Source organism: Capsicum annuum, chromosome 6 (genome assembly GCF_002878395.1).
Source record: "Capsicum annuum cultivar UCD-10X-F1 chromosome 6, UCD10Xv1.1, whole genome shotgun sequence".
In the NCBI taxonomy this organism is placed as follows: Eukaryota; Viridiplantae; Streptophyta; class Magnoliopsida; order Solanales; family Solanaceae; genus Capsicum; species Capsicum annuum.
The window spans coordinates 223695253-223720370 of record NC_061116.1 but is presented as its reverse complement, the minus strand read 5'-3'; the positions used below and the strand labels follow the sequence as shown (position 1 = coordinate 223720370).

The window sequence follows — 25118 nt, the reverse complement described above, 5'->3', positions numbered from 1 at the left end:
ACAGTTTTGGAAGTTGGGTTCCGTTTTGGAAAGTGTTGGTGACGTGGAGGGGGAAGTACCTGAGTGTATGGAGTCGCCATAAGATCCTCGTCGCTTACTTTTGACCTTAAAATGAAAAATTTAACTTCCTCCGTTTAACAAAAAAAATACTTTTCGTTTTAATTCGTTTAAAAAAAAATATCTCATTCCTTTTTTAATAATTTTTTAATTTTAATTTTTCACATAGCATAATTAAGACCACAACATGAAAGGACATTTTGATATATTTGACATATCTTTAATTTAACACCACAAGATTCAAAAGTCTTCTTTATTTTTCTAAATTCCATGTCAAGTCAAACTAAATCATTTTTTTTAAACGAAGGGGTAGTACGTAGTAACTACTTAAATTGTTTAAATACTAATATTTCACTTCACAGGATTGAATTGGACTAATTCTTAGAATCAAATTAAATTACATTACTTTAATATTTCTAGTTTAGATGTTCTAATAAAAGTGAATGTCATAGCATATGCGAATGTTACAGCCAATTTGTTTTCGTCACTTGTGAAAAATGGAGAGGTCTATATTCTAATTAATATTTTTATCTATATCTATAATCTATATCTATATCTATATATCTATAATCTATAATCTATATCTATATCTATCTATAATATATTAAAAGTGTAAAGGGCCTTATAAATGTTATTTAAACTTTTTATCCGACATTAAAAATCTTTACTTTAGACAAAATCATTTTTTCACTATTTTTTCTTAATATTTAAAAGTTAAAAATTAATTAAATATATTTATGATAAGACTTATTCTTATTAGAAGTCATCAGAATGTCACTATTTTTTTCTAATTTAAGAGTTAAAAATTAATTAAATATATTTATGGTTAATTTTTCTTTATTAGAAATCATCAAAATTAATGAAAATTAATACTTTTTTCATTAGTTTAAAAATTTTAAATTAACTAAATTTGCTTTTAAGAAGGTTTGAAAAATCTAGAAATAAATGTAAAATCGTTAGAATAAGAAATTTTTTAAAAATATCAGATTTTTAAAAAATTTAAGTATTTAATAAGTATGTCAATGATTTTGTAAAGATAAGACTTTATAAATAAAAAAGATTTTAAATATAAAAAAATAATAAAAATCACAATACAAATATGATTCAAATTGATGTATATCTCTTAACTTGTGGCAACAAGGGAAAGATGTACTATATGACAAACACAAAAGTGATGATTCATCAACCACTTGAAACTTCTGGTGGTAAAATATATATGTTTATATATTTATATTTACATTGTTTTATTAAAGCGTGAAAGCTTTTTGAAAAGTGATTTGAACTGTTACACTTTATTAAAAATCATCGCAATATAAAAATAATAATAATCGTAACAAAAATATGGTTCAAATTGATGTGTCTCTCTTAACCTGTGGCAACAAGGAAAAGATGTACTATATGATTAACGCAAAAGTGATGCTTCATCAACCACTTAGAAACTTCTGATGGTAAAATATATATGTTCATTTATTTACATTTACATTATTTTATTAAAGTGTTAAAGATTTTTGAAAAGTGATTTAAACTTTTACACTTTATTAAAAATCATCACAATAGACAAAATCATTTAATTTTAAACAGTCAAACGTTACACGTGCAGTCAAACGCTACACGTGCGGTTAAACTAGTTTCTTAAAATCATCAACGTCTTGAAGATATTCTCTTACGAAGCTCCTGCTTTTTGGTGTTGTAGTTGTGGCAAAATTGTTTGTGGCGATGTTCTTGTTTTGTGTCTTAAACATACGTATTTATCCATGTATGAAATGTTCTAACAGAGACTATGCCTAGATTATTTTTCTCTTTAATCGCTGTGTACATGAAAAATTCTGGAAAAATAAAACGGATGAAATTAAAACAGCAATGCTTCAATGGCGTTCCATGTTATAAGTTGATAATGCTTGAGTTGGATCTCATTCAACAGGATAATAGTAATTGCCCCTGCTTTGACCATATTATTTTATCCTATATAGGAGGACAATGGGGATTTATTTGAGAGTCCTTCCATACAAAAATGCTTTAAATACAAATTAAGGTAAATATTGACCGAACTTGAAGTAGGATGACAGTGTCCAATCTTGCACTACGTAATAGGACATCACTCAAAACGTTGAGAGACAAGCCCAGAAATTTTGAAAAATGTACAAAAACACAAGGAAAAGATCAAGAAGAAATAGAAGAAGGGAAAGGGAGAACTATAACCAATTTGGTGGACTTTATCCAGAAAACATTATCAGTTCCAGGCCATTTGGATTCGAATACTAAGGTACTCTCACCGCAGATGGAATATTTGTTGCAGTTGAGGTATAAACACCGGCAGTGTGCACAAAAGTTTCATGGCTGAATGCCAAGTTGTAAAGACAATTAAACTGCAATCTTCTCAAGGTAGGAACTGCTTACTCAACTAAGGATTTTGAGTCCAAGGATTTCAGCAAACAGCTAGGATCGTTGATTGCACATAAAGATAAAGAGGGTCAAATCAATCAATCAACTGCACTTCAATCCCAAACTAGTTCACAGCGGCCCAAGAATAGCTTAATACATGGAAGGGTTGATGCAATTGATACGTTCAAAAGAGAATGACCACAACTATTGACAATTGCGCCGAATTGCTGATAATCACTTGATTTATAAGTCAAGCAAGTTTTACCCGACAGGGCCATTGCCATGAACGTAGTTGTTTGCAAGAACTAGATCTAGTGCTCTACTGATATTAAGGCAACCACAGGACGTGCAGCTCCAAATACACAATATGAGTCGGTTCATTTACTGGTATTAAGGGAACCACAGGACATGCAGCTCCAGGTACACACCACGAATCAGTTCAGCTCTACTGATATTTAGGGAACAAAAGGACATGTGGCTCTACGTACACAACTAAGTACAATAAGATGGTCCTCGAGGAAATATATCCATAACTGTCGATAAGTGTGTATAAAAACTCTCAACTTCTCACGGGAATAATATGAAGTAAGAAAAAGAGCTCAATGGTTTATCCTTTGTCTAGCTCTTATACCCCAAATTCAGTAGTGAATTCCATCGCATGAAATCTACGTGATGATTCCAAATCACCCGGAGTATACAATAGGTCTCAGGCATTGGGATAAAGGAATGTGTAGGCCACAATATCATCTAATACTCAAAATGGCAATACCTAATCTGTTGATGCAAATCTGGGATGCACATAAGCTACTTGACTAAATATGAAGGGACTAAGTTTCTGGTCCAAACAGAAGAGACTATACTAGAAATTGGAGTCTTCATGTATGGCACAACTTTCAAGGATTAAGGGGATATAACATATGCAGAATTGGCAATACCGGCTATAAGATAAAAGTACCTTGGTATTAGAAGTTATAACAGGTTGCCATTGCCCTACTGTTGAAGATTGAAGAGAGAATGCAGCCAGAAATAAATTATTCGGAACTTTTGATTCAAATAAAAGTTACTGATGTATCTTTTGCTTGTCGGTTTCTTATCATCTTTGTCTTCCTTTTTATTACAGATGGTCTGCAAATTTCCCTTTAGCAGTGACAGATAAAGTTTACATAGACCATCGTTATACACTTCAAAAGGATAACTTAGAAATGGAAGCCTATGGTCATGGAGGTGTTGTTCATCTACGAGAAAAACCAGCTCCCAATCAATTAACCAAAGGGTCAAACTGACATAGGAATTGAAGGAATATAAATCAAACTCCAATCAATTAACCAAAGGGTCAAACTAAACAGAGCACCCCATCTCATCATACAGTGATCGCTACAAATGAAATATAAATGTTTTCCTAATAGCACTTACGAAATCACACAACAAACCCTACTAATGATTGAAAAGCACAAAGAACCCTATTAATAAAAAGCAATTAATCAATCAATCAACTACACCTCAATCACAAACTTAGGTGTGGTTGGCTCTATGAATCCTCTAGGTCTATTTAAGATCTCTATTTAAGCTCATTTGATTACGAATCTCTTAGTCAAAATATCAAGTGATTAACTCAATAAATGAAAAGATAACTTTTTCTTTGAACATATAACTTAAATAAAAATGTTTCCTAATAGCACGTGACCAAACTGCAAAAACAAACCCTATTAACGAAAAGCAATTAATCAATCAATCAATCAATCAATCAACTACACCTCAATCCCAAACATAGTTGTGGTCGTTGTATAAATCCTCTATATCTATTTAAGCTCTATTTGAGCTCAATATATCCAAATTACGAATGTAAAAACAAACTCTCTCAGTTAAAATACTAGTACTCCACCGTGAGAGGCCAAGGTACGTTCATCCAATCGTCACTCGATAGCTCAAAACTGATTAAGTGAGTAACTCTACAGATGAAAAGTCAAACTTTTTCATTAAACATATTAACTCACAGGACCAAATGAGAGTATCATACGAGCCAGCAGTTACTAACAGAGTCTGCAAAATACAAACATGGAAAAAAAGAGAAACACATAATAAGAGTTTCAAACAGTTATAGAAACATGCACCTCCACACATATAACTAAATAATTCCAGCTATCAATAATCAACAACTTCAGAATCAGTAACAGACCGCGAATGCTGAACAATCGATCTGCCAATTGAATTAATCCACTCCTCTTTCTCCTTCTCCGTATCCGCAATGAAATACATCGTATCACGACTCGTAGACAGCTCGAAAGCGAACGGCTTATTGATGACATCTTCAGCTCCTTTAACAGTAAGACATTCGGCAACGGAGACAACGCCACGTGGCACGGCGGCGCGTGAAACGCACGAAGGGTCTTTAAACCAGAGAAGCTTACCTTGTTTGAGAATAAACCACCGACGGCGCCAGGTTTTGATGTACTCTCCTTGCTTTGTTAGCCATCCGGTACGTTCAGGGTTTGACCAGAATTCGATTTCTCCGTAATCTGAAGGGTTAGGGTTTGCGCCGGTAACTGATCGGAATAGAGACTCCATTTGGGGGGATTTAGGTATTCGAATTGACCGGAGTTCGGTGAATTGGTGTATTTATAAATCGCCGGCGAAATGACGGAGCAGAGATCGCTGTCACGATGTACTTATTCGCTGTCACTGCTAATAGTTTTTTTTTTTTCTACATTTATTTCGCGAATCTCTTACAGATATTGGTACTACCTCTTACAGATAGAGGTATGGACTGCGTACATCTTACCCCCCAGACCCCACTAAGTGGGAATACACTGGGTTTGTTGTTGTATATTGGTACTACCTCCCAACAATGTTTTCATTGCGTGACACTTTTCGCTTATTAAAATTCAGAATATATAAAAAAATAAAATTTTAAAAATCCACATATTGACGTGACAATAATTACAATTACTAATATTTTTTTATATAACTTTTAGATATAAAATATATAAGTATCAAAATTAATTTGATTAGTTTTACTTCAAAAATTAATGAAATTAACTCTAGAAAGATAAAAATTATCACTTATAGTTGATTTAGCCAAGTTTATTTTTTTCAAATAAAATATTTGACCAAATCTTTAAGAAAAAATAAGTATTTTTGAAGAGTGGCTGAAGTTCTTTTTCAAAAATTTTAAAAAATATTTTTTTTAATCTAAAATTACTTTTTGGGAAAATGCTTTTGAGAAAAAAATATTTAAAAATATTATTAAAAAATTAGTTAAAATTTATTGTTGCTCAAAAGTGCTTTAAATTTATTGATTAAACACAAATTATTTATTATCAAAAGTAAGTTGCAAATAGTAGTACTTTTTTTTTCGTCATAAAGATGGTGAATTACTCTCTCTCTCTCCAAATTTGCTAGCATTATTTTCCTTTTTGTCGGTCTCAAATTGATCGATATTTCTCTTTTTATTTCAAAATCATTTCATTATGATACTTATAGTTTCACTCCCACTATTTTCTACCCAAAAAAGAGAGATACTCTTTTAAATGGTTGGCATGATCTATTATGTGATCCCACTATAATATCAGCTAGTATTTTAGACAAACTAAACTAATTACTCCTTTATATGTCTTAATTATTATATAGAGAGTTAAATGATATCTTTTATCCTATAATTTTTTAACTATCTTTAAAAATATTTTGAATTGATACAAAATTATAAGTTAAAGTATTTTTATGTAATTTTATATATAAATTTTATAGTATATAAATTCATGCCTAATCCTTGTACTTCGAATGCAGCCACATGCCACGTAGAGAACAGATTGTGATAATTTTCCTGTAGTTCTCAAGTTCTTTGCTGATTAAATTATGCCAAACAAAAGTGGGACCATAGGAAGCACATAGTAAAGCTCTTAATCCACGTCTCACGGTAGACATGTAAAATTTATTGAATCAAATTCATAAGTTTATTTTATTTCTCATCAAGATTCATCTCACTTTGAAGCCTAAACTCATCAAGTGACGTGACATTTCAATCAAATCCAAGACCAATGAGACGTCGCTATATGTACAAATGATATGAAAATCTCATTTAAATTCAACAACCAGTCAAAAAGTACCAAATGTTAAAGTGACATGTTTCGACCAATCACAAACAGTTAAATCTACCCCTACAACTATAAATAGAGGGGTAACATAACATTCTAAGGGAAGAAAAGAAAAAGGAGCAAGTCAGAAAGATTGAGAAATAGAACCATCTGATTTAATTCGTTCTCAATAGCCACGAGATGATCATCTTAGGGTGATCCTTTTGTCAACGGATGCTCTTATTACACTCGTAGTCTCTGAAGGATGAGAACCAACTATATAGCATCTACATCGAAAATTCAAGTATTGTATACGTCATTAGTCCGATCCTTTGTAGGAACTACCCGTAATAACAAACTTGCAAAATGGATCTGAGGACATTCTTCAAGTATTGGAGGAAACTTTTTCATTGACTACACAGCTCTTCAACGAATTGACTAACGGAGTTTTGCCCGGAGATCAATGAATTGGCTAACGGAATTTTGCCCGGAGATCAACTCGACAAGATGAAGTGTTGTCAGATAATTCCTGGAGATCCAAACACATTTTTAGGAGGCTCAAATTATCCTACATTCGAGAATTACACTGCAAAGGCCCTCGAATCACAGAAAAATTTAGGAAAGAAGAATCGAGAGAATAATAAAATTGCACTCGCAAGATTCATATTAATAAAATTATTATTTTCTTTTATTTATTTTTGTTTGCAGTTGATTTTTGGTACACGACGAAAATTTATTGCGAACACTTACTTTGTTGGCACACTCTTCTATGAGACTACGACAAATCAAATGTCATTCTCCCCCTCTTTATTTATGCTGCACATTTTTTAATGAATTTAAATTTTGTGTATTATTTGTGCAAAATATAAAAATCTCCTATGTAATTTTTTCTATTTTATTATTTGTACATACTACTATAAAGACAAACTTAATTCTGCTATTGCAGATTATTTAATTTCTCTTTTTTTTTACTTTATATGCTAATGTAAAATATTTTATACACTAATAATACATATTTTTTTTTTAATTTGTCCTAAAAAAAATTACTTTTATACAGTAATTAAAAGTAGTTTGACTTTAAAATTCTCATTTATCATTAATAAAAGTTTCTTTCGTTCTTTCTTAAATTTTGTATCAAGTCAAATAGCATCACATAAATTATGGAGAGCGTATTTAACTATACACAAATTTTAGAAGAATATAATAAATGGATCTCATCAGGCCACAGAGGCTATTGGAGAATACTGAATGGCAAGCAAGTAAACTTTACATAAGAGGGAAGATCAGTTAACATCTCAGTTAACAGATTAATGTACATTTGTAGACAGAATATAAGCAAAGGAGGACGATCCTTTTCTCTTTTACTCTTTGTTATGTGACTAATTACTTGAGTTTCTTTGTAATTTCAGCAATATATTTGCCCTGATGAAAAGCTTGTTGAAGTTCCAGTTCCGTGGGCTGGCGCGAACCATCTGCAGCGTAAGTTCCAGCTCCATAGGACGATCCACCTTTCACCTCGCACATCTCAAACATCCCTTTACCAAAAGTATAGCCAAGAGGAACAAATATCATGCCATGATGCGCCAACTGGGTTACGGCTGTTAGTCTGCAACCAACAAGAACTCGTCTCGATGAAAGAAGAAATAAGTATGCTAAAAAAAGCGTACCAACGCATAGTGTTCTCCTAATGATCATTTAACAATCCATGAGAAAATTCATGTATCTATCAGTTTACGCTGTGTTAGAGTTATCAGCCCAAATCCTGAATTTGAACCTTTAGACTTGCAATGATACAAGAATATTGCATACTTTTATCGCAATATAAGAAAGGAGGAAAAGGAAAGAAGACTATTGCATGTTCTCTTCGGGAGCATTTAGCATCTGGAAATACACATTTGAATCAAAAGTCACTTTCAACACAATAATAACAAGATCTTAGATGCGACTTCAGTTTCATGAAGTATGTGTCCTGCTTATGTTATTATCTGCGGCCTTAGAAATTTATGCAATATCAATGTCAAAATGAATAAGGGTGCAATGATATTGAAAATACATGCACTCTTGCAATCTATAAGAAAGAATTCAATTCCCAAATGGAGGGTAGAGCAAAGGATGCTAAGCGAACTGCGGTTTTAGTATAGAAGGATAGATAGACAAGGGTACAACTATATTTCTTGAAAGAACAAAAACTATCTGATGTGTCAAAGCGAGTCCTTAGGTTGCCATGAACTTGTTATTTTTCAACATTCAGCTACAAGAATATGTATACATGCAACACCAACTTCAACTCTAGTTCAAGTCTAAGACAAGAACACTTTTGAAGTTACTTAACACCTTCAACACTAGATTATGAATAATCTATCTAAGAAATGTGCTTATTTTCAGAAAATAGATGAAATAGAATTTGTAAAGCCAAGTCCCCCGACTTCACAGAGTGTCCTTAAGGAATAATTCCCCTCACTATACCCGAGGTTTTGGAATCTTCCTCCTAGGATAAAATGGTTTTCAATCCAACTATAGTGGTACCTCAAATAATTGAATTCGTCGAACTCACTCAACGATTTGATTGATCACAAGGAATGTTTTGAAGGCAAGAAGAGTTTGTATTTCAGAAAATTTTTCATTCCAAAACCTGTGGATAAATGCAGGTTTATATAGCCATCAAGTGCCCCTTCCGAAAGGTGGCAATGGTTCATCCGAAAAGGTGTATTATTTGGAAGAGTCATGTCTGTTCATTCGAAACATTATGTCTTTTTCTGAACAGACACAACTATCTGAACAGTCACTCTTTTTCCAAAACAATATGCCTTTTCATAAAAGGTTGTGTCCCTCCATTTTTCATTCACACCAATTGAACCCACCAGAACTCTCCCCGCTATGGTTGGATAACACAATTCTAGGCTTCAATGCCCTTTACGACTTTAACATCTGATATGAGGGAATGAAGAAAATAATATTTTGCAATCCCCTTGCCATTAGAAAAATTCTCATATTATTTCTATTGATTTCGTCAGGTGCTAATCCATGGCTTGTGGTTTATTACACCAAAGGCTTTAAGTGAACTACTGAAGCTATCTATAGAGTTTATACAGCTAGGGGAAAGATTCTGGAATTACCATTAATCATCTGGCAGAGCTCTAATCATTCACACATATACAAAGTTGAAGCACTTGGGAAACTAGAAATTCTTCAGCCCCTCATACTTAAATGTCTATCTATAGTCTCAAGTCTTGCAGTATGGTAATCCTAAAAACTCAATACAATGCAAGCCAAGAATCTATACTGATGATCAATGAATATATATGAATGGGATAAGAGCACAGAGTAAAGCAAGCAGAGAACGGAGAATGAAGTACTCACGCACTAAGCTCTTGGCCACCTCCATGAAAACCGGTACTCCAAAAGATTCCAGCAGGTTTACCAGCTAATGATTGAGTTGCCCATATCTCATGGGAGGCATCAAAAAATGCTTTAAATTGAGCTGCCATCACACCAAAACGCGAAGGGAAACCAAAGATGAAACCATCAGCTTCCAAGAGCTGCTCAGGCGTGATCTCAGGCACATCATCTGGCTTTTTAGGAGCCTTCATCTTCTCCAATATCCGCTCAGGAAGTGTCTCCGGAACCTACATGAGTCTACCGATCAAATTCCTGGAACTAGTAACAGAATTTAACCTTTATCAACTTAATAGAAAGCCAATTATAGTGGATGAGCCAGGGATTCTAACAACGAACTTCGGAAAAACACAAGACCTGGCACACCTAGGATTCGAACTTGCCATCTATAGTAATTTCTGAACCACCTTTTCCTCTCCACTAAAAGCTCCTCTTCCGCGAATGGGATTCAAGAATTTTTATATGCATAGAAGAAAAAATTATTTTCACCTCACTTCCACAGATGAAACTGAACTCCCTACACTTTGATTACACAAAATTGATGACTACAACAGCCATGGATCAATAGTACTAAAAATGAGGTAAATAACCTAGTAAACAATTGTACCCAGGGATGTGGCTTAGTGGTCAATGAAGCGGGTTTGAGAACCCAGAGGTCTCACGTTCAAAATCCGAGGTCATTTCTTCCCATCTATATCTGTCCTACCCTAAATGGATAGAGTTACATGGTACTGCTTCAATTAATTAGTTGAGGTGCTTATAAGTTGGCCCGTACACCACAAAACAGGTAGACATTGACAAGCCATAAACCAGTCTAATAATGAAACTATTTTTGCACAATTAGTTATGTGTAACTCAAATCCAAGTAAAATCGAAATCCTTGAGGCTAAGCAGAAACTTTAATGCTAATAAGTAATAACCCTCCAAGTCTGAGCTCTAGCAATTACCTGCCAAAGTGTTGCTTCGACGCCGTTGACCGAATTAACTCCGCGTTGTATTTCTCTTGCCATAGTCTCCACATGGCCATAAAGTGAGTAATACCTACCCCATTCAAATTTCAAATTAATAAAACAAAAGATCCATAAACACAGAGAAGAATTCAATTCAATAAATTCAATAAGGATTTGATCACTTACACTACGTACACCTTAGTTGTTGCCATACTTTAATTTGATGATCAGATATTGCTCCCCAACTTCTTTTGATACCCCTAATTAATGTAAATCAACATTAGCTATTGGTTAACAAGTAGGTGGTATAATTGAACACGCAAGAGAATTTGGTAAATTAGTTCACTAGTATTATTATATGGAGTTCAATGAGTAATAGTAACAACTTAATACGGCTCCTAGATTTTTACTTGAAAACAGTGACCTTAGAGGAGCACAATGATGCGTGGCACTAAAATATATTAATAAATAGATTATCAAAAAGGAGGTATTCGAAAGTTTCAACCACGTGGCAAGACCTTATCGTTTTTTTATTACCTCGGATTTCACTTGACAAGGATGAGCTTCATCACCTAAAGATTTACACGGTTGTTGATGATTGTTAGGTGTGATTTCATACTTTATTTATGTTGTATGTTAGTTATATTGTATTGTGGTGTATTATTTTAATAAATATAATATTTAAATAAATTATATGTTTTGTCAATATATTATCACATATATTAATAATTTGAAGAATAAATTTAGTAAAAAAGTAGAATAGGGATGAAGTAATTATAATATAAAGTGAGAAGAAGGATAAATAAACTTATTAAATAATAAATAAAGCTAAATAGAAAAATATAAGATAACATGCGATCTCACCAAATTAATAACTATAATATAATGCAAACATATTTTAAGCAACATACAAAATAAATATAATATTTATAATAACAATATTGTTGAGTATCTCATATCGAAAAAAGAATAGATAATTGGTCTTCTTATACGAACTTGGGTAATCCTCTCAACTTGCTTTTGAGGTTGAGTTAGGCTCAAGATATATCCTTTACATGTAGTGGCGGAGCCAAAATTTTTACTAAGGGGGTTCAAAATCAAAAAACATAGCCACACGAACTAGTCGAAGGGGGTCAACATCAATTATATATATATAAAAAAGAATTTTCACTATATAGAAATTGTATAATTTTTCATCGAAGGGGGTTTGGATGACCCCCTAATCACAAGGTGGCTCCGCCACTGTTTACATGGTATCAAAGTCAGGTTCATCTTAAATCTTTTATTCACCGATGTTGAGTTTCATATTATATTGTTCAGGCCTCAGTTAACAAGGAGAGTGTTAAATATCCCACATCAGAAAAAAAAAAATAGGCAACCTCTCTTCATAAGCTAATTTTTTAGATTAAATTAAGTAAAGATTTATTCTTTACAAATACGCTACCATATATAACAACCATCCAAACAAAGTGGGAAATTTCTATCTAAGCTATAACCAAACCTATGATCATTCGCCATCATGATCAAAAAGTTAAAATGTTGATAAGGTTTTTGTACAATAGGACATGTCATGCACTTATAATTCAGTACCAAGAAGGTAAGTTGTAGCATCTTTAGTTCTGTTTTTTGGCCCCGTATGACCTGGCTTTGTCCTTTTACAGATTTAATAGGGCTTATAATTGTGGAGATATATAAAAAAATATTTGTATCTAACTTAAATAATACGTGTCAAATGATGAACAAAAAGATAGACATTGCAAATAATACTCTTTGATATAACATCCATACAAATATTTTTCTGCCTACAAAAACTTATACACGTTTGGTGCACTAATTATTAATAGCCCATTTGATTTGAAACTTGAGACATTTTCAAAACACTTCACATAAATTGAAGTCGAACAAATCATGATTATTGATTTACTATATGGCTATATCACATACCCATATAAATCAAAGTCAAAACAAATCATGAACAGTGGCGGATATAGAGTAGAAGGTGTGAGTTTTCGAGAACCCACACCCGCTATCGTAAGGCTTAAAATTACATAAAAAAATCGTCAAAAGTTATAAATATTAATATGTGGAACCCATAACTAAACCAAGGGATACTTTGTGGTAGGAAAGAGGCCCTTAGGAACCACAAGTTTGAAATTCTGAATCCGCCTGTTATCATGAATATTGAATATTAACTTGCTATACCACATAAAATCGATCAAAACTGAATAAACCATAATAATTGACTTTATTGTGCAACATAAATTAGAATTGAAATTTCAGAATATCGAATCATAATCGTAATGATTGAATTTTTTCAAGGACCGAACATCACGATTAGATAATCTTCACTCTTCAATAGTGTCTTTTTCTTGTGAATTTTTCCTATGATGAGTTGGAAAATTGGAACACTTAACGAATAATGATCTTGATTTGCAACCGCTTTTACCCAACTTTATAAACTTGCTATAGAAAAGTGAAAAGTGTTTATTCAAAATGAGTAGAATCAGTACCAGTAGTTACAAAAATAAACAAGAAGCTCAAATCTGAAAGCCCAATTAACTTAGGAAATGAACCGTATTGAAATCGGAAAAGGATCCAATCATAAACATAGGCCCAACAACAACAAAAAGAAGGGCCTCACAGTGCATACTGTTGGTGCCTTTTTTTTTTTTTTCTTCAAGAAGAATTAGAAAATGATTTTGCTACTAATAGAAATCAACAAATATGTTAGTAACGACGATCGAATTGGTGCAGCGAGGTCAGAAATCGATTCCTCTGCCAACACCTTTTTAGTTGAGCTTATCACACCTGACTTAACTAGCGCAGTTTACATTTTCTATATAATTTGTGAGATATTGTATTTAAAGAATAGACAAATAAGTTTACAATGAATTTGAAAAAAATAATTCAACAGAGGTTTAATACTAGTAGTAATAATTACGAGAACAACAAAGAAATAAGTACTCCCTAAAATGTTTTCCAGTGAGAAAGCAGCAGTGAGATGAAAATGTGCATGAATACGACACGATGGTACTGCTATTTGTTTTTTATGGGTGCTCAAGTCAAGATAAACATGATATTTCACTTTTACCATACAAAAGAAACAAGCTTATGTATATCCACCACTATATAAATATTATATTTATCTATAAAAACAACATTATTTTCCGTAATAAAATGCTCCAACTTTAACCACCTGATATTCAAGGGATAGAGTTACTAGGTAAAAATATTTGGTGGAAAAGTATATTAGAATTGTCATGATATCAAAAAGCAACAATCGCAAAAAATTAATTTTGACAAGTAAATTAGTATTGCAGCAGGTGAATTTTCTTTTCTTTTCTTTCCTTACATCAAAAGAGATATTCATTTTTATCCTAAAAAAAAATCATTGATGATCAAAATCGAAAAAATTGTTACTATATGCTTAATTTAATTTGTTTTATAATATACTATAAAATTTACTTAGTTGATCTTTTTCCTAAGGCATAAGATATTAACTCAAAATAAAGCACAAAATTATAAAACATTTTTTTAGTGGCCAAGTACTATAGTTTTTGACCTACATTTTCGATCAAATTTAATATAAAACATTAATATAAATATAAAAATTCACGATTCAATTATGAATAAAATGTAAACCCCATTTCATATAAAAGAATTAAATTGAGAACAAATTAACGAGAGAAAAGGAGAACCATTTGATCAGGTCAAGCAATTAACAAATTTTAACCATAACACCATATAAAATGGCTCCACGTCACCATATACATCCATAAAAATCTCATGATCCTCATATTTTTCGCTTTTGCAGTTAGAAAAGTTTGTTAACTTTTTTGTCCATGAAAGAAAGCACTCCTAAATAACTATCAATGTATTTTAATAAATTGTGCAAAATAATCTGGTTAATAAAAATATATCTACATATTTAATAAGATATTTTGGATTCGAATTAAGAGAATAAAACTATCATTCATATACATACAACATTAACAGTGCACTCCTCTTCTCGCCTTTCTGAATGAGTGATTTCCAAAACGAATACCAAACACCAAAAATATTACTACTAACTAATTACTCCTAAATTATTTAATTTACAGAAATTAAACTTTTAAAAATAGTACCTCATTAAGTCCTTTCCTTGAAATTTCAAAACTTTAAGTTCCCCATTCAGTAATTTTCCTATTTTCTTTCTGTACACGTATATCCATTTACGTACAAAAGCAAAAAAAACTGACCACCTTTCCATATATATTCACCTTACACTTCCCATAGAGCAAAAAAAACTTCATATTATCTCACCATTTTCCTCTCATTTTCTTCTCAAAAAGCAAAGAAAAAATGGCAGTGAAGATAACAAAGGCAGAGAAAAAAGTTAACTATGACAAGAAGTTGTGTAAGCTTTTGGATACATATCAACAGATCCTTATTGTAGGTGCAGATAATGTGGGTTCTAATCAGCTACAGATGATCCGTAAAGGTTTACGTGGCGACTCCGTTGTTTTGATGGGTAAAAATACTATGATGAAGAGATCTATAAGGATTCATGCTGAGAAAACTGGAAATAATGCCATTCTCGCACTCGTTGAATGCCTTGTGGTTTGTTTTTTGAGCTTTTTCTTCGTCATATTGATGATTTATTTTATTTTTTGTGCATTTTTTATCACAGTGATTTTGTATTGTTGCTGCTGGTTTTTGTGCGTTCGGTACGAAGGAAAGTGTTTTCCATGGAAAATTTTTTTCGGGAAAATATTATGCGTTTTTCGCCCTCTTTGAATGCCTTGTGGTTTGTGATTTTTGAGCTTGAATCTTCGTTATATTGATGATTGTTTTTTGCATTTTTTATTATGGTAATATTGTGTTGTTACTGATTTGTTGCTGTTAGTCTGTTTGGTTTTCGAAATGGAAGCGTTTTGCATGAAAATAAATGAATTTTTACTTATTTTTTCGTTAACTATGGAAAAAATATTATCCTAAAATTATCTAAATATAATCTAGAAAAATATCATGCTGAGAAGATCGGAAATAATGTGTTTCTCCCTCGTTGAATGCCTTGCAGTTTTTTTTTGTTGTTATCCCGCGTATAATAGACTCTATATTTTGGTTCTTTTTTAGACCCTGCGTATAGTTGGAGATTTAGTATAACGTGTTTTTTTTTTTTTTAATTTCATTTTTTTCCGTGTTTGATATAGTAATACCTTGTGTTTTGTTTTTAGGCTTGAATCTTCATTAATATTGATGCTTATTTTCTTCCATTTTTGATCCTAAAAAGGGATCTTTGCTGTTTCCTATATATTTTTTTTTTTTTTGCTTAATAGTGGTCTTTTATGAGTTTCTTAATATGTGTTCTTATTTTTTATCTTCAAAAAATGGAAAATAGATGTTCAAAGTCACAATAGAAGTTTAACTTCATTATTTCCTCTTTTTTCCTTTTAGGATAAAGGAGTTCTAAGAATTAATCAGATCTGGCTTTGTATTTATATGATTCTAGGATTGTTTTATCTTTTTAGGTCTTCCTATTTTGTTTTGTTTATTCCTTGGTGACAAAAGAAATAGGTAGTGTTTTTCTATTTTTATGTTTAAAGTCACACTAGAAATTTATTAAAGTCTATTTATTTTCTTTTTATTTTTTGTGAATAAAATCTCTGGTTTAATAATAGTAATAATGATTCTGGGATTTCCTTATATGTCTGATGATCCTTTTTTTTTTTCTCCTATTCCTTTTTCAATCACTGTTTCTGTATTTTGGTTTCTTGGGACCAAAGAAATAGGTACTATTTTTCCCCCTAAGAGGTAAGGGATGAAAGGACTATAGCTGGAATTTGGCAAGTTTAATTTATTGTTGTTGTACTATTAAAACCATTGTCTGTCACTCCTTATATTGGAACAAAAAAGGCTAGTCTAAGCTTTGACCATATACTTTGGATTGTTTTCAAAATATCTGCTTAGTCAATTCAGAGGCGAAGCCAGGGATTCAGAAGTAAATATATGAACTAACTAGTCGAAGAGTATTACAACATCTTTTATATATATATGCATGAAAAATATTTTTAACCATGTAAAAATAGTATAATTTTCCGTTGAAGAGGTTCAGACAAACCCTGGAGTGAAGGTAGCCCCGCCACTGTAGTAGACATTAAATTCAAATACTTTCAAGTTCTACTAACAAAAATTCAAATATTTTTCAAGTAAAATGCACGTCCAAACACAACTTCAAAAACCCAAATTTTAATTTTAAGTCTTCAAGTTTCAACTTCAAAACGTACGATGCAATGGGAGCTAAAGAGAGCAGAATAGTTGGAGAATATATATTATTAATTCAACTGGCTAGTTGGGAATTGATGTTTAAGTTGATTTAATTGGTCAACAATAGGATTTGCATTAACCCCATAATATGTAATATTGTAACAGGGTAACGTGGGATTGATCTTCACCAAAGGAGATTTGAAAGAAGTCAGTGATGAAGTTTCCAAGTACAAGGTATATGTATTTACATAATGTAAATCATGTCCATGTCTTACTTTTTTGTTTTCCATTTTTCTTACTTTCTGTATCACCAAGATTAATGTTTTTGGTTTGCTGGTAAAAAGGGTCTGTGCTATACTATCAGTGGATGTGTAAAGAGATTACATGCTAAATCAACTTGTCTCTGAGATGAACTTGTAGAACAAAAACCAATTATTTGCATTCAAGGGCTAGCTAGCTCTTTTGCTTTGATCAATATGTTTCTTTTCGCCTTTAATAATGCACTGATCAATCATTCTGATCTAAGTTTTTCAATTCTCACTTGGTGTTTTTGATTTTATCTGAAGAATGAGAATTCTAACTCTTAACATTTGATCAAAAAGGTTGGAGCACCTGCTCGCGTTGGCCTAATTGCTCCAATTGATGTGGTTGTTCCTCCTGGAAACACTGGACTTGATCCTTCCCAGACCAGTTTCTTTCAGGTTCAGTTGTTTCAAGATTTGCTAATTATGCTGCTTATGCTTTTGCTTGTTTTATGTAATCTCACATTCCAGTGAATTTTAGGTACTAAATATCCCAACAAAGATCAACAGAGGCACAGTTGAAATCATCACTCCTGTGGAGATTATTAAAAAAGGCGAAAAAGTGGGATCATCTGAGTCTGCCCTTCTGTCTAAGTTGCTCATTAAGCCATTCTCTTATGGCCTGATAGTCCAGTCTGTCTATGACAATGGCTCAGTTTTCAGTCCTGAAGTTCTCGAACTGACAGATGATGATCTTGTCGCTAGGTTTGCTGCTGGACTGACAAATGTTGTTGGTCTCTCCATGATTCTTGATTATCCTACTCTTGCTGCTATTCCTCACATGTTCATCAACGCGTACAAGAATGTTCTGTCATTTGCCATAGCAACAGAATACTCATACCCACAGGCTGAAAAAGTGAAAGAGTACTTGAAGGTTAGCACTAACTGCAATTCTTGAAATGCCATTTATTAATTAACCCGTTCTTCCTGAAATATCTAGACACAATTTTTCAACTTGCAGGACCCAAGCAAGTTTGCTGCTAGTGCTGCTCCTGTTGCAGCTGCTCCTGCTGCTAGTGCTAAAGCAGCTCCTGCAAAGGCGGAAAAGGAAGAGCCTGAAGAGGATGAGGATGACTTTGTTGGTGGATTGTTTGATTGAGTTGTTTAAGCATCAGCCTGTTGGATTGTTATCTATCAGGTCCTAAGATTTGGTACTAGCTATGATGAATGCTATTTTTGGGTTTCTATTAGGATACTTATGAACAATTTCCATTTGGTTCGCTATCTTTCAGCTGTTTCATGCTCTGAAGTATTAGATCCTTCTGTTTCAGTGGAGTTCTGACTTTCAATTTGAGCTATCCCTTGGGCATTTTGCTCGTCTCATTTTGCTTTGATTGTTGCATTTGTACATCTCTATGCTTATTTGCCTAAATTTTTAAATTGAGAATCAGTGTGAAGTAATAGCTTTTAGGTTCATATGAACCATAACGAGAATCGAGCAGTGTCTCTGATCTGCAATAAGATGTCATTTGAACTCAACCATAACCCAAGATCTTTTAGTAATGATCTTCATCTTTGGTTTGTGTTCAAATGACATCTAAAGCTAGAAAGACCAATGATTGTTTTATATATGCTTGAGTAATGACAATGATCAGTTCAGTAAATTTTTACTCTTGCCTAGATACTCAAAATTCTCCTTTTCCCCTTCTTTTGTGACTAATCTGAAGAGGAACCACTTCCCCAACAAAATATCACCATAGCTACTTACTGGCAATAGGCTCTTATACTGAGTTTAATATGGAACCTAGGGACAAGAGTGTTGGGAATTGTAAGATAAATGAAGGTCAGGATAAAGTTATTCTCACTCTTCCACCTTATTTGAATTATTTCATTAAAATCAGCAAAATTGTTAAAGTTTTTTTTTTTCTCCATTGATTCTTGAAAATGAGAATCAGCGTCTGGTAAATAATAAGATAAAAGTTTCCATATCAATTTGCTTCAAAAAATCTTGAAAGTTATTCGATGTTGTATACATCCACAACTCTCTTAGTTGCTGTTTCTCTTCCTGTAATGTACTGTATCTTTTCTCTTTGGGAAGTATGACAAGTGAGCCACAAGGAATTCCAATATTGAAAGGAAAACCCTCATATTTCTGTTTCATTCATCCATAAGTCATAGCCACTTTGACCAGGTTTGGTTCCTGTTTTCACACATAACAAATGAGCCTTAATATATAACATATATCCAAGTTCCAATAGCTCCAACTTAAATACAAGGATAAATAAAACATACCTTCACGTCTGGACCATATATTGGCAATTTGTTTTAGCAACAGAATAAATAATAGACTAAGACGATCATCACGATTGTTGAAGACAATTTCGAAAGAAGCGTATTCCCTGATCCAAAATTAGTGTCATATATTAGTGGCATCAATACACGGTCCTTGAAAAGTATACAATTATGATTAGCAGGTGTCTCCAAAAAACCAGATCAAAAAGAAGATGAAAGAAATAAAATTGTACCTGCAATGCAAAGGTGACATCTGCTTCATCAATCTTTAGAGTTACTCTACATAATTTTTCTTCACGAGCCTTCCCCACTTTTAAAATCCCCTGCGTTTTTACGTGCACCTTGAGTTATGCTTCTTCCCATTCTTTAATAGAGCACTCATGATTGAGAAAGAGAAAAGTAGGCTGAAATGGAGTACCATGGTGTTTATTAAACACTTTACCTGGTCTCCTAGCACTCTACACATGCTTGATAGCTCCATGATTCCAACCGGCGGTATTACGGTAGATTTACAGACAGCAAGGTACGAGATGTTCAGCTGCAATGGATTACAAATTGTTTCAGGTCTTGTTTCTCCTTGTGATACTTAGATCTCACAGTTATAGTTACAAATAGAAATTACCTCGCCTATAGTGGCATCCTTCTTCTTCCCCCTGAATAGCTTGACAGCAGAGCAAAGTATAATCTGCAGTATAGCATATTAAGCATTACTCACCAACACCATGTGATTTTAAAATGCTCAAATAACAACAATTTATAAGAACGTCATAAAGAAGTGGATCCATAGAGCACTTTTTATTGAGCGCTGATGTGCAAAATCACTATAGTCCCACATTCTGCGTTGATTATCTTTTGGCAAAAGAGTAAAGACATCCCATGAAAATCAACTTGAATCTAGATCTTGCATGCAATGCTAACAATAAACCATAAATATTTGGATACTTCAACCATAATCCAATAGCTTTCCTATTTAGTTCTTTGCTTTTTATTTCCTGCTTTTCTTTTTTCTTTGGGGGAGGGTCAAGATTCTCTTGTAAATAGAAACTTACTAGGAAATGAAACCAAATGAACTTTAGATATCTTATGTCAAGAAACTCACGAACATTTACCTGTTGATGTTGTGGAAGTGATTGTATGGTATCCACCACTGGCGATCTATATGCCTTGGACAAAGCAATAGCCACGTGATCAACCCTAACCTGTTTAAGAGTTTCATCTTTTAACAAAACACAACATACTGTGTAAAAAGAAAAAGAAAATGAGGTACATAATTCATGAAATTATAGGTAAGTTCTTATCGGAGATTAAGGAACCATTACTATCACTTGGCTATAAGAAACCAGACCAACCCTCTCCACTATAGATCCTCCATAGTCAACAGTTTACAAACTCAAAACCATTAACAAGTGAAGATGGCGTTAATACTCACAACATTGCTTTCGTGTATAAGTGATTCATCACAAGCACCGTCCCTCTGTTGATCAGAAACTCCACCGTGTAATGATGGTAAATCAAGACTGTTGATAGTGTCTCTTATTTCAGATTCTAACATCTCAATTGCACTCCTGAAACAATGATGAAAGGAAAATATTTACTTATAATGAAGGGAAAGCTGCACAACATGCTCTTGAAAAAATCCATAATCTAAGATTGATACTCTCACGTGCTCAACAAAGAACTTAAGCATCAGTTCTGGAAAAAGTTACATAATTATTATCTGCTAACAATACTTCAGTAAATTAACAAGAAAATTTAATCTCCTTGTGCCTTTCTTGTTTTCTACCAGTCATGCACTCTATGACTAGAATGCCATCTCAAATTAAATTACAACGTTGTTAGGATACAATAAATATGAATGCAGGGAACTTTCTCAAATTGTTGTCAGCCAAACTTGAAGCATATTCACAAACCTGCATATCCATAAAGCCTTCCTCATATCTCCGGACGCCGAAGCAACTTTCTGCCATATCAAAAGCGCTTATATTAGGAACTGTAGATTACCATGAAATAAGTAAATCGTGGATTAGTAGTTTGAAGTAGCAATGGGTAAATGTGTCACTAGGATAGTCTTACTGCGTATATCGGAAGTGCAGAAATAAAACTAAGAAATGCAGATGTTAATGTACCTACCCTTGCACACAGTTCCAACGCTTGAGGCTGGAAGACGGTGTAAGGAAATGCCTGTTCAGCAGTCAAATTCCAAAACAAACTCTGTTAACCATAAGAAATGATTTGCACCGTGCTTTATGCAGATAACACACAGCAGGCTATAAATATCATCGGCAATCTACGCATTTTATATTAAACTATTACACGAAAAGGAAACAGATAAGTTACTTTAGTAGTATGCAAATTAAGTGGAGCTATTTCTAATACTTTCTAGGTTCCCACATTAGAATCAGTTGGTTCCACAAAAAAGCATCAGTTACTTATCACTAGAAGCACTTGAGTTCAGACTTTAGGTATTTATGACATCAGTCATTGAACTTTTTACTCATATGCTGAACCCATACCCACTCACGATATAATGATATTGGCATTAAATAAAAAGAAACATATATATCCATTTGGAAGAACTATCACATTTTTCTCACTGGAAGAAAATGAGAGTAGAAGACATGGAGTCACCTTTAATCTTTGCTGAAGAATGGAGATAATCTGGCCCTTAGAGTAGGCACGAAATGTTACAACTGATGGCTTGCCTGAAATAAAACAGAAGTCAGGTCAAATACTGTTCTACATACAATAAGCAATCTAGCATAAGCAGCATTAAGAGGTTGATTGGCAAATAGGTGTTTTGTACCACAGAAAGGAAAATACTTACAGTTCAATGCTTGCAGCTTCGGAAGAAATTTATCTGCTAGGTCTATTGCATTAGCAATTCCTGACAAAGCAGAGTCCCAATAAGGAGCAATCATTAGCAGAATAATAGCTTTTTTTAGGCAATACCAAAACTAGTCATAGCAGAAAAACATCAAATGATTAGACCAAGAAATTTTGATGTTTGAGTCAAAAGCTCCAGTACCTATCAGAATAAATCTGGAGAAAGGAAGTGTTGTTAGCATGAACAACTCATGAAGCACAGCTCTGTCTTTTGTGATCAAATAATCCAACTCATCAGCAACTATTAACCTGTTCAATGTATTACATTGTCAAGCAGAGAATTTTGATTAAAAAATCTAACAAGCACTACAAATGCTTCTTCAAGTAATCATTATAGGCATCAATGGTTTCCCTTGAAGTACAATGGAATCTTAGAAGACAAAAAAGGATCACTAGAACATTTAGAAGAAGACTCACAGCATCTTCGTCACTGCTGACTTTTGCTTCTCAGAAAACATTTTCTGAAGATACTGCAATGGTGATGTGCAACTATTTAGCTTTCTCCGTGGTTGAACTTTATCAAGTATCTGCAATTGTTAACAAGGCATAAGCATGTAGAGACGTGTTATTAGCAGCTGAATCAATGTAATAACAATGTACCTTGCCAAAAATGTCAGATGTGTTTGACAAAGAACTGCAGTTGAGGGACAAAGTGTCTGGAGCCTGAAAACCAGACTGCAATGCTCCAAAAAAAAAAAAAGAGATGGTTAGCAATGACTTTCAGAGTAGTAGTTTGCTATGCATCTTTCGAAGATAGTTGGAGCACACCAAGCAACAAGATAGACCTCTTCTGCCCAATTAACCATGACCTTGTTAACCTTCTCCATTGACAGAGACTTTCCCGTCCCTGGACAGCCACAGATATACAAACTTCCGGCCTTCTCTTGTTCCACAGCTTGCTTACAGAACTCCAGAATTCTATTGTTCTCAACTTCTCGACACAAAAGATTTGATGGAGCCCTAGACACATGCAATGCCTCTTTCACTGCATTTAACTGCTCCATATCTACAGACAGCGATAGAAATTAGCACATCTTCAAATCAAATAATGGCATCCAGTAGATATGAAGTGCAGATTGTTGTTAATTTAACATAATTAAAATAGATTACATCTCACTTAAACAAATAAGAACTACTATTACACCTAACTCCCAGAGTAGTTTCAATATAATATATGAGTAAATATATCCATTTTGATCCAATTGAACAAAAATGTAGCTCAGTGCACTAAAACTCACGCTATGCGTGGGTCCCGCAAAAAGCAAGATCACAAAGATATATTACACACAATATTGACCTACATTTTTGCAAGATAGGTCACATAGACAAAAAATTTACTAGTTACCCCAAGGATCGCTTTCTCTGATTCAACTGAACTACGATAGCTTTTTCAAACGACAAATTTGCCGATTATAATACTAGAGATTCTCAACATTTTCAGAGGAATTCACAGATCTCTATAAACAAATTAAATTAACTCCTTGCAAACACTGACCTAATCAATAAACAAACTCAATTTTGAGAAATTAATTAAATCAAATCAAATAATTAAACTCACCTCTAGGATTCCACACAGGTTTCTCTATAAAACTTTCAGATAATCTCCTTTTCACTGGTGATTTGCTCATATTTACTGCTTTATCTCCGCGATTCGCCTGAATTCCACACAAACAAAAAATAAGATCAATTATCATAAATCCACTAGGAAATGCTTGTCAAAGGAAAAAATACGGGAAGTGAAAGTTACATTTGAAGGACTCTTAGGACTATCATTAACACATCGGCGCGGCGATTTCCATTTGCACGGAGAGCTTTTCATCGGCGACGGAGTTGAACTTGAAATGAATAAACTGTCCTCGGCAGTTGAACTGGATCTGAATCTCCGTTTTTGAGGAATGGAGATGATTTCACTGTTAACGGCGATTTGATCGGCGGCGACTTTGCTGTCACCGGAGACACGTGGCGAACGACGGACGGCTACGGAGATAGTCGGCATTTTTGAACTTCCGATAGTGTGGAACGTGCTAGTGGTGTTGGAAGGAAGAGAAGGAAATGTGTATTGTGTGTGATTGCTTATATAGGATTTGGATTTTGTGCTTAGATTCAATTGGTTTCGCGCGAAAGAGGAAACTGTAATAGTGGATTTCCCGCCGTTTTGTGTGTGTTATTTTTGAAGTGTTAGTGGATTTTGGATTGCGAACATTTGGCCCATTTAAGTAAATTACGGCCCATATATTAGAAACTAAACAAACCTATATATTGGGCTTCAATGAGAAAATCTGAATTTCGTACCAAAATTTTGTTAGGAGAATGGCTATGTTGTGTAGCATAATCATAGACCTTCAAAGATTAAGAATACAGAGTGAGAGTGTAATGCTGATCATAAATAAGTAAAAATCAGATGGTTTAGTTTACACTGATAGAAGAGTATTTATAGCTAAACCCTTGAGAGTAGTTTCTACAGCTTTTGGACACCTTAAGTCTGTTAATTGCACATTTACTTCAGTTACAGAACGACTGGTAGAGATTTGGGTTCTTTCAACAATGGTTGACGGAGATCTCGTATTCTTCGGCAATTGCTAGACCCCAAACTTATCTCG

General features: G+C 33.4%; 5 protein-coding genes across 5 annotated transcripts in view; 1 reads left to right on the top strand and 4 right to left on the bottom strand.

Moving 5' to 3' along the window:
• LOC107875479 (pentatricopeptide repeat-containing protein At2g29760, chloroplastic) overlaps positions 1-145 on the bottom strand; it is a 5556-nt gene extending 5411 nt beyond the window's left edge. Inside the window, exon 1 of the mRNA XM_047414152.1 lies at positions 49-145. Within this exon, the coding sequence (XP_047270108.1) occupies positions 49-80 (32 nt within the window). The 5' untranslated portion in view covers positions 81-145. The remainder of the gene's footprint in view (positions 1-48) is intronic.
• A 4250-nt stretch (positions 146-4395) lies between these two features.
• Positions 4396-5757, bottom strand: LOC107875481 (pleckstrin homology domain-containing protein 1). Its single transcript, XM_047414151.1, has 2 exons — positions 5276-5757; positions 4396-5181 (listed from the first exon to the last, which is right to left on the bottom strand). The coding sequence occupies exon 2, from the start codon at positions 5002-5004 to the stop codon at positions 4582-4584; it is 423 nt and encodes a 140-aa protein (XP_047270107.1). The 5' UTR covers positions 5005-5181; positions 5276-5757; the 3' UTR covers positions 4396-4581.
• Positions 5758-7697: 1940 nt separating this feature from the next.
• Positions 7698-11352, bottom strand: LOC107875484 (probable NAD(P)H dehydrogenase (quinone) FQR1-like 3). Its single transcript, XM_016722216.2, has 4 exons — positions 11042-11352; positions 10853-10946; positions 9870-10135; positions 7698-8115 (listed from the first exon to the last, which is right to left on the bottom strand). Exons 1-4 carry the CDS (start codon positions 11065-11067, stop codon positions 7893-7895), a joined length of 609 nt encoding a protein of 202 aa, XP_016577702.1. The 5' UTR covers positions 11068-11352; the 3' UTR covers positions 7698-7892.
• A 3309-nt stretch (positions 11353-14661) lies between these two features.
• LOC107875483 (60S acidic ribosomal protein P0) lies at positions 14662-18726 on the top strand. The gene is made up of 5 exons (XM_016722214.2): positions 14662-15454; positions 17267-17335; positions 17704-17802; positions 17885-18277; positions 18365-18726. The coding sequence occupies exons 1-5, from the start codon at positions 15197-15199 to the stop codon at positions 18500-18502; spliced, it is 957 nt and encodes a 318-aa protein (XP_016577700.1). The 5' UTR covers positions 14662-15196; the 3' UTR covers positions 18503-18726.
• Positions 18727-19249: 523 nt separating this feature from the next.
• Positions 19250-24896, bottom strand: LOC107875482 (cell division control protein 6 homolog B). Its single transcript, XM_047414150.1, has 17 exons — positions 24266-24896; positions 24077-24173; positions 23304-23524; positions 23119-23193; positions 22936-23045; positions 22661-22767; positions 22460-22519; positions 22264-22337; positions 21766-21816; positions 21546-21595; positions 21065-21200; positions 20745-20834; positions 20258-20320; positions 20078-20173; positions 19869-19958; positions 19636-19742; positions 19250-19543 (listed from the first exon to the last, which is right to left on the bottom strand). Exons 1-16 carry the CDS (start codon positions 24512-24514, stop codon positions 19704-19706), a joined length of 1608 nt encoding a protein of 535 aa, XP_047270106.1. The 5' UTR covers positions 24515-24896; the 3' UTR covers positions 19250-19543; positions 19636-19703.
• Between the last annotated feature and the right edge of the window lie 222 nt (positions 24897-25118).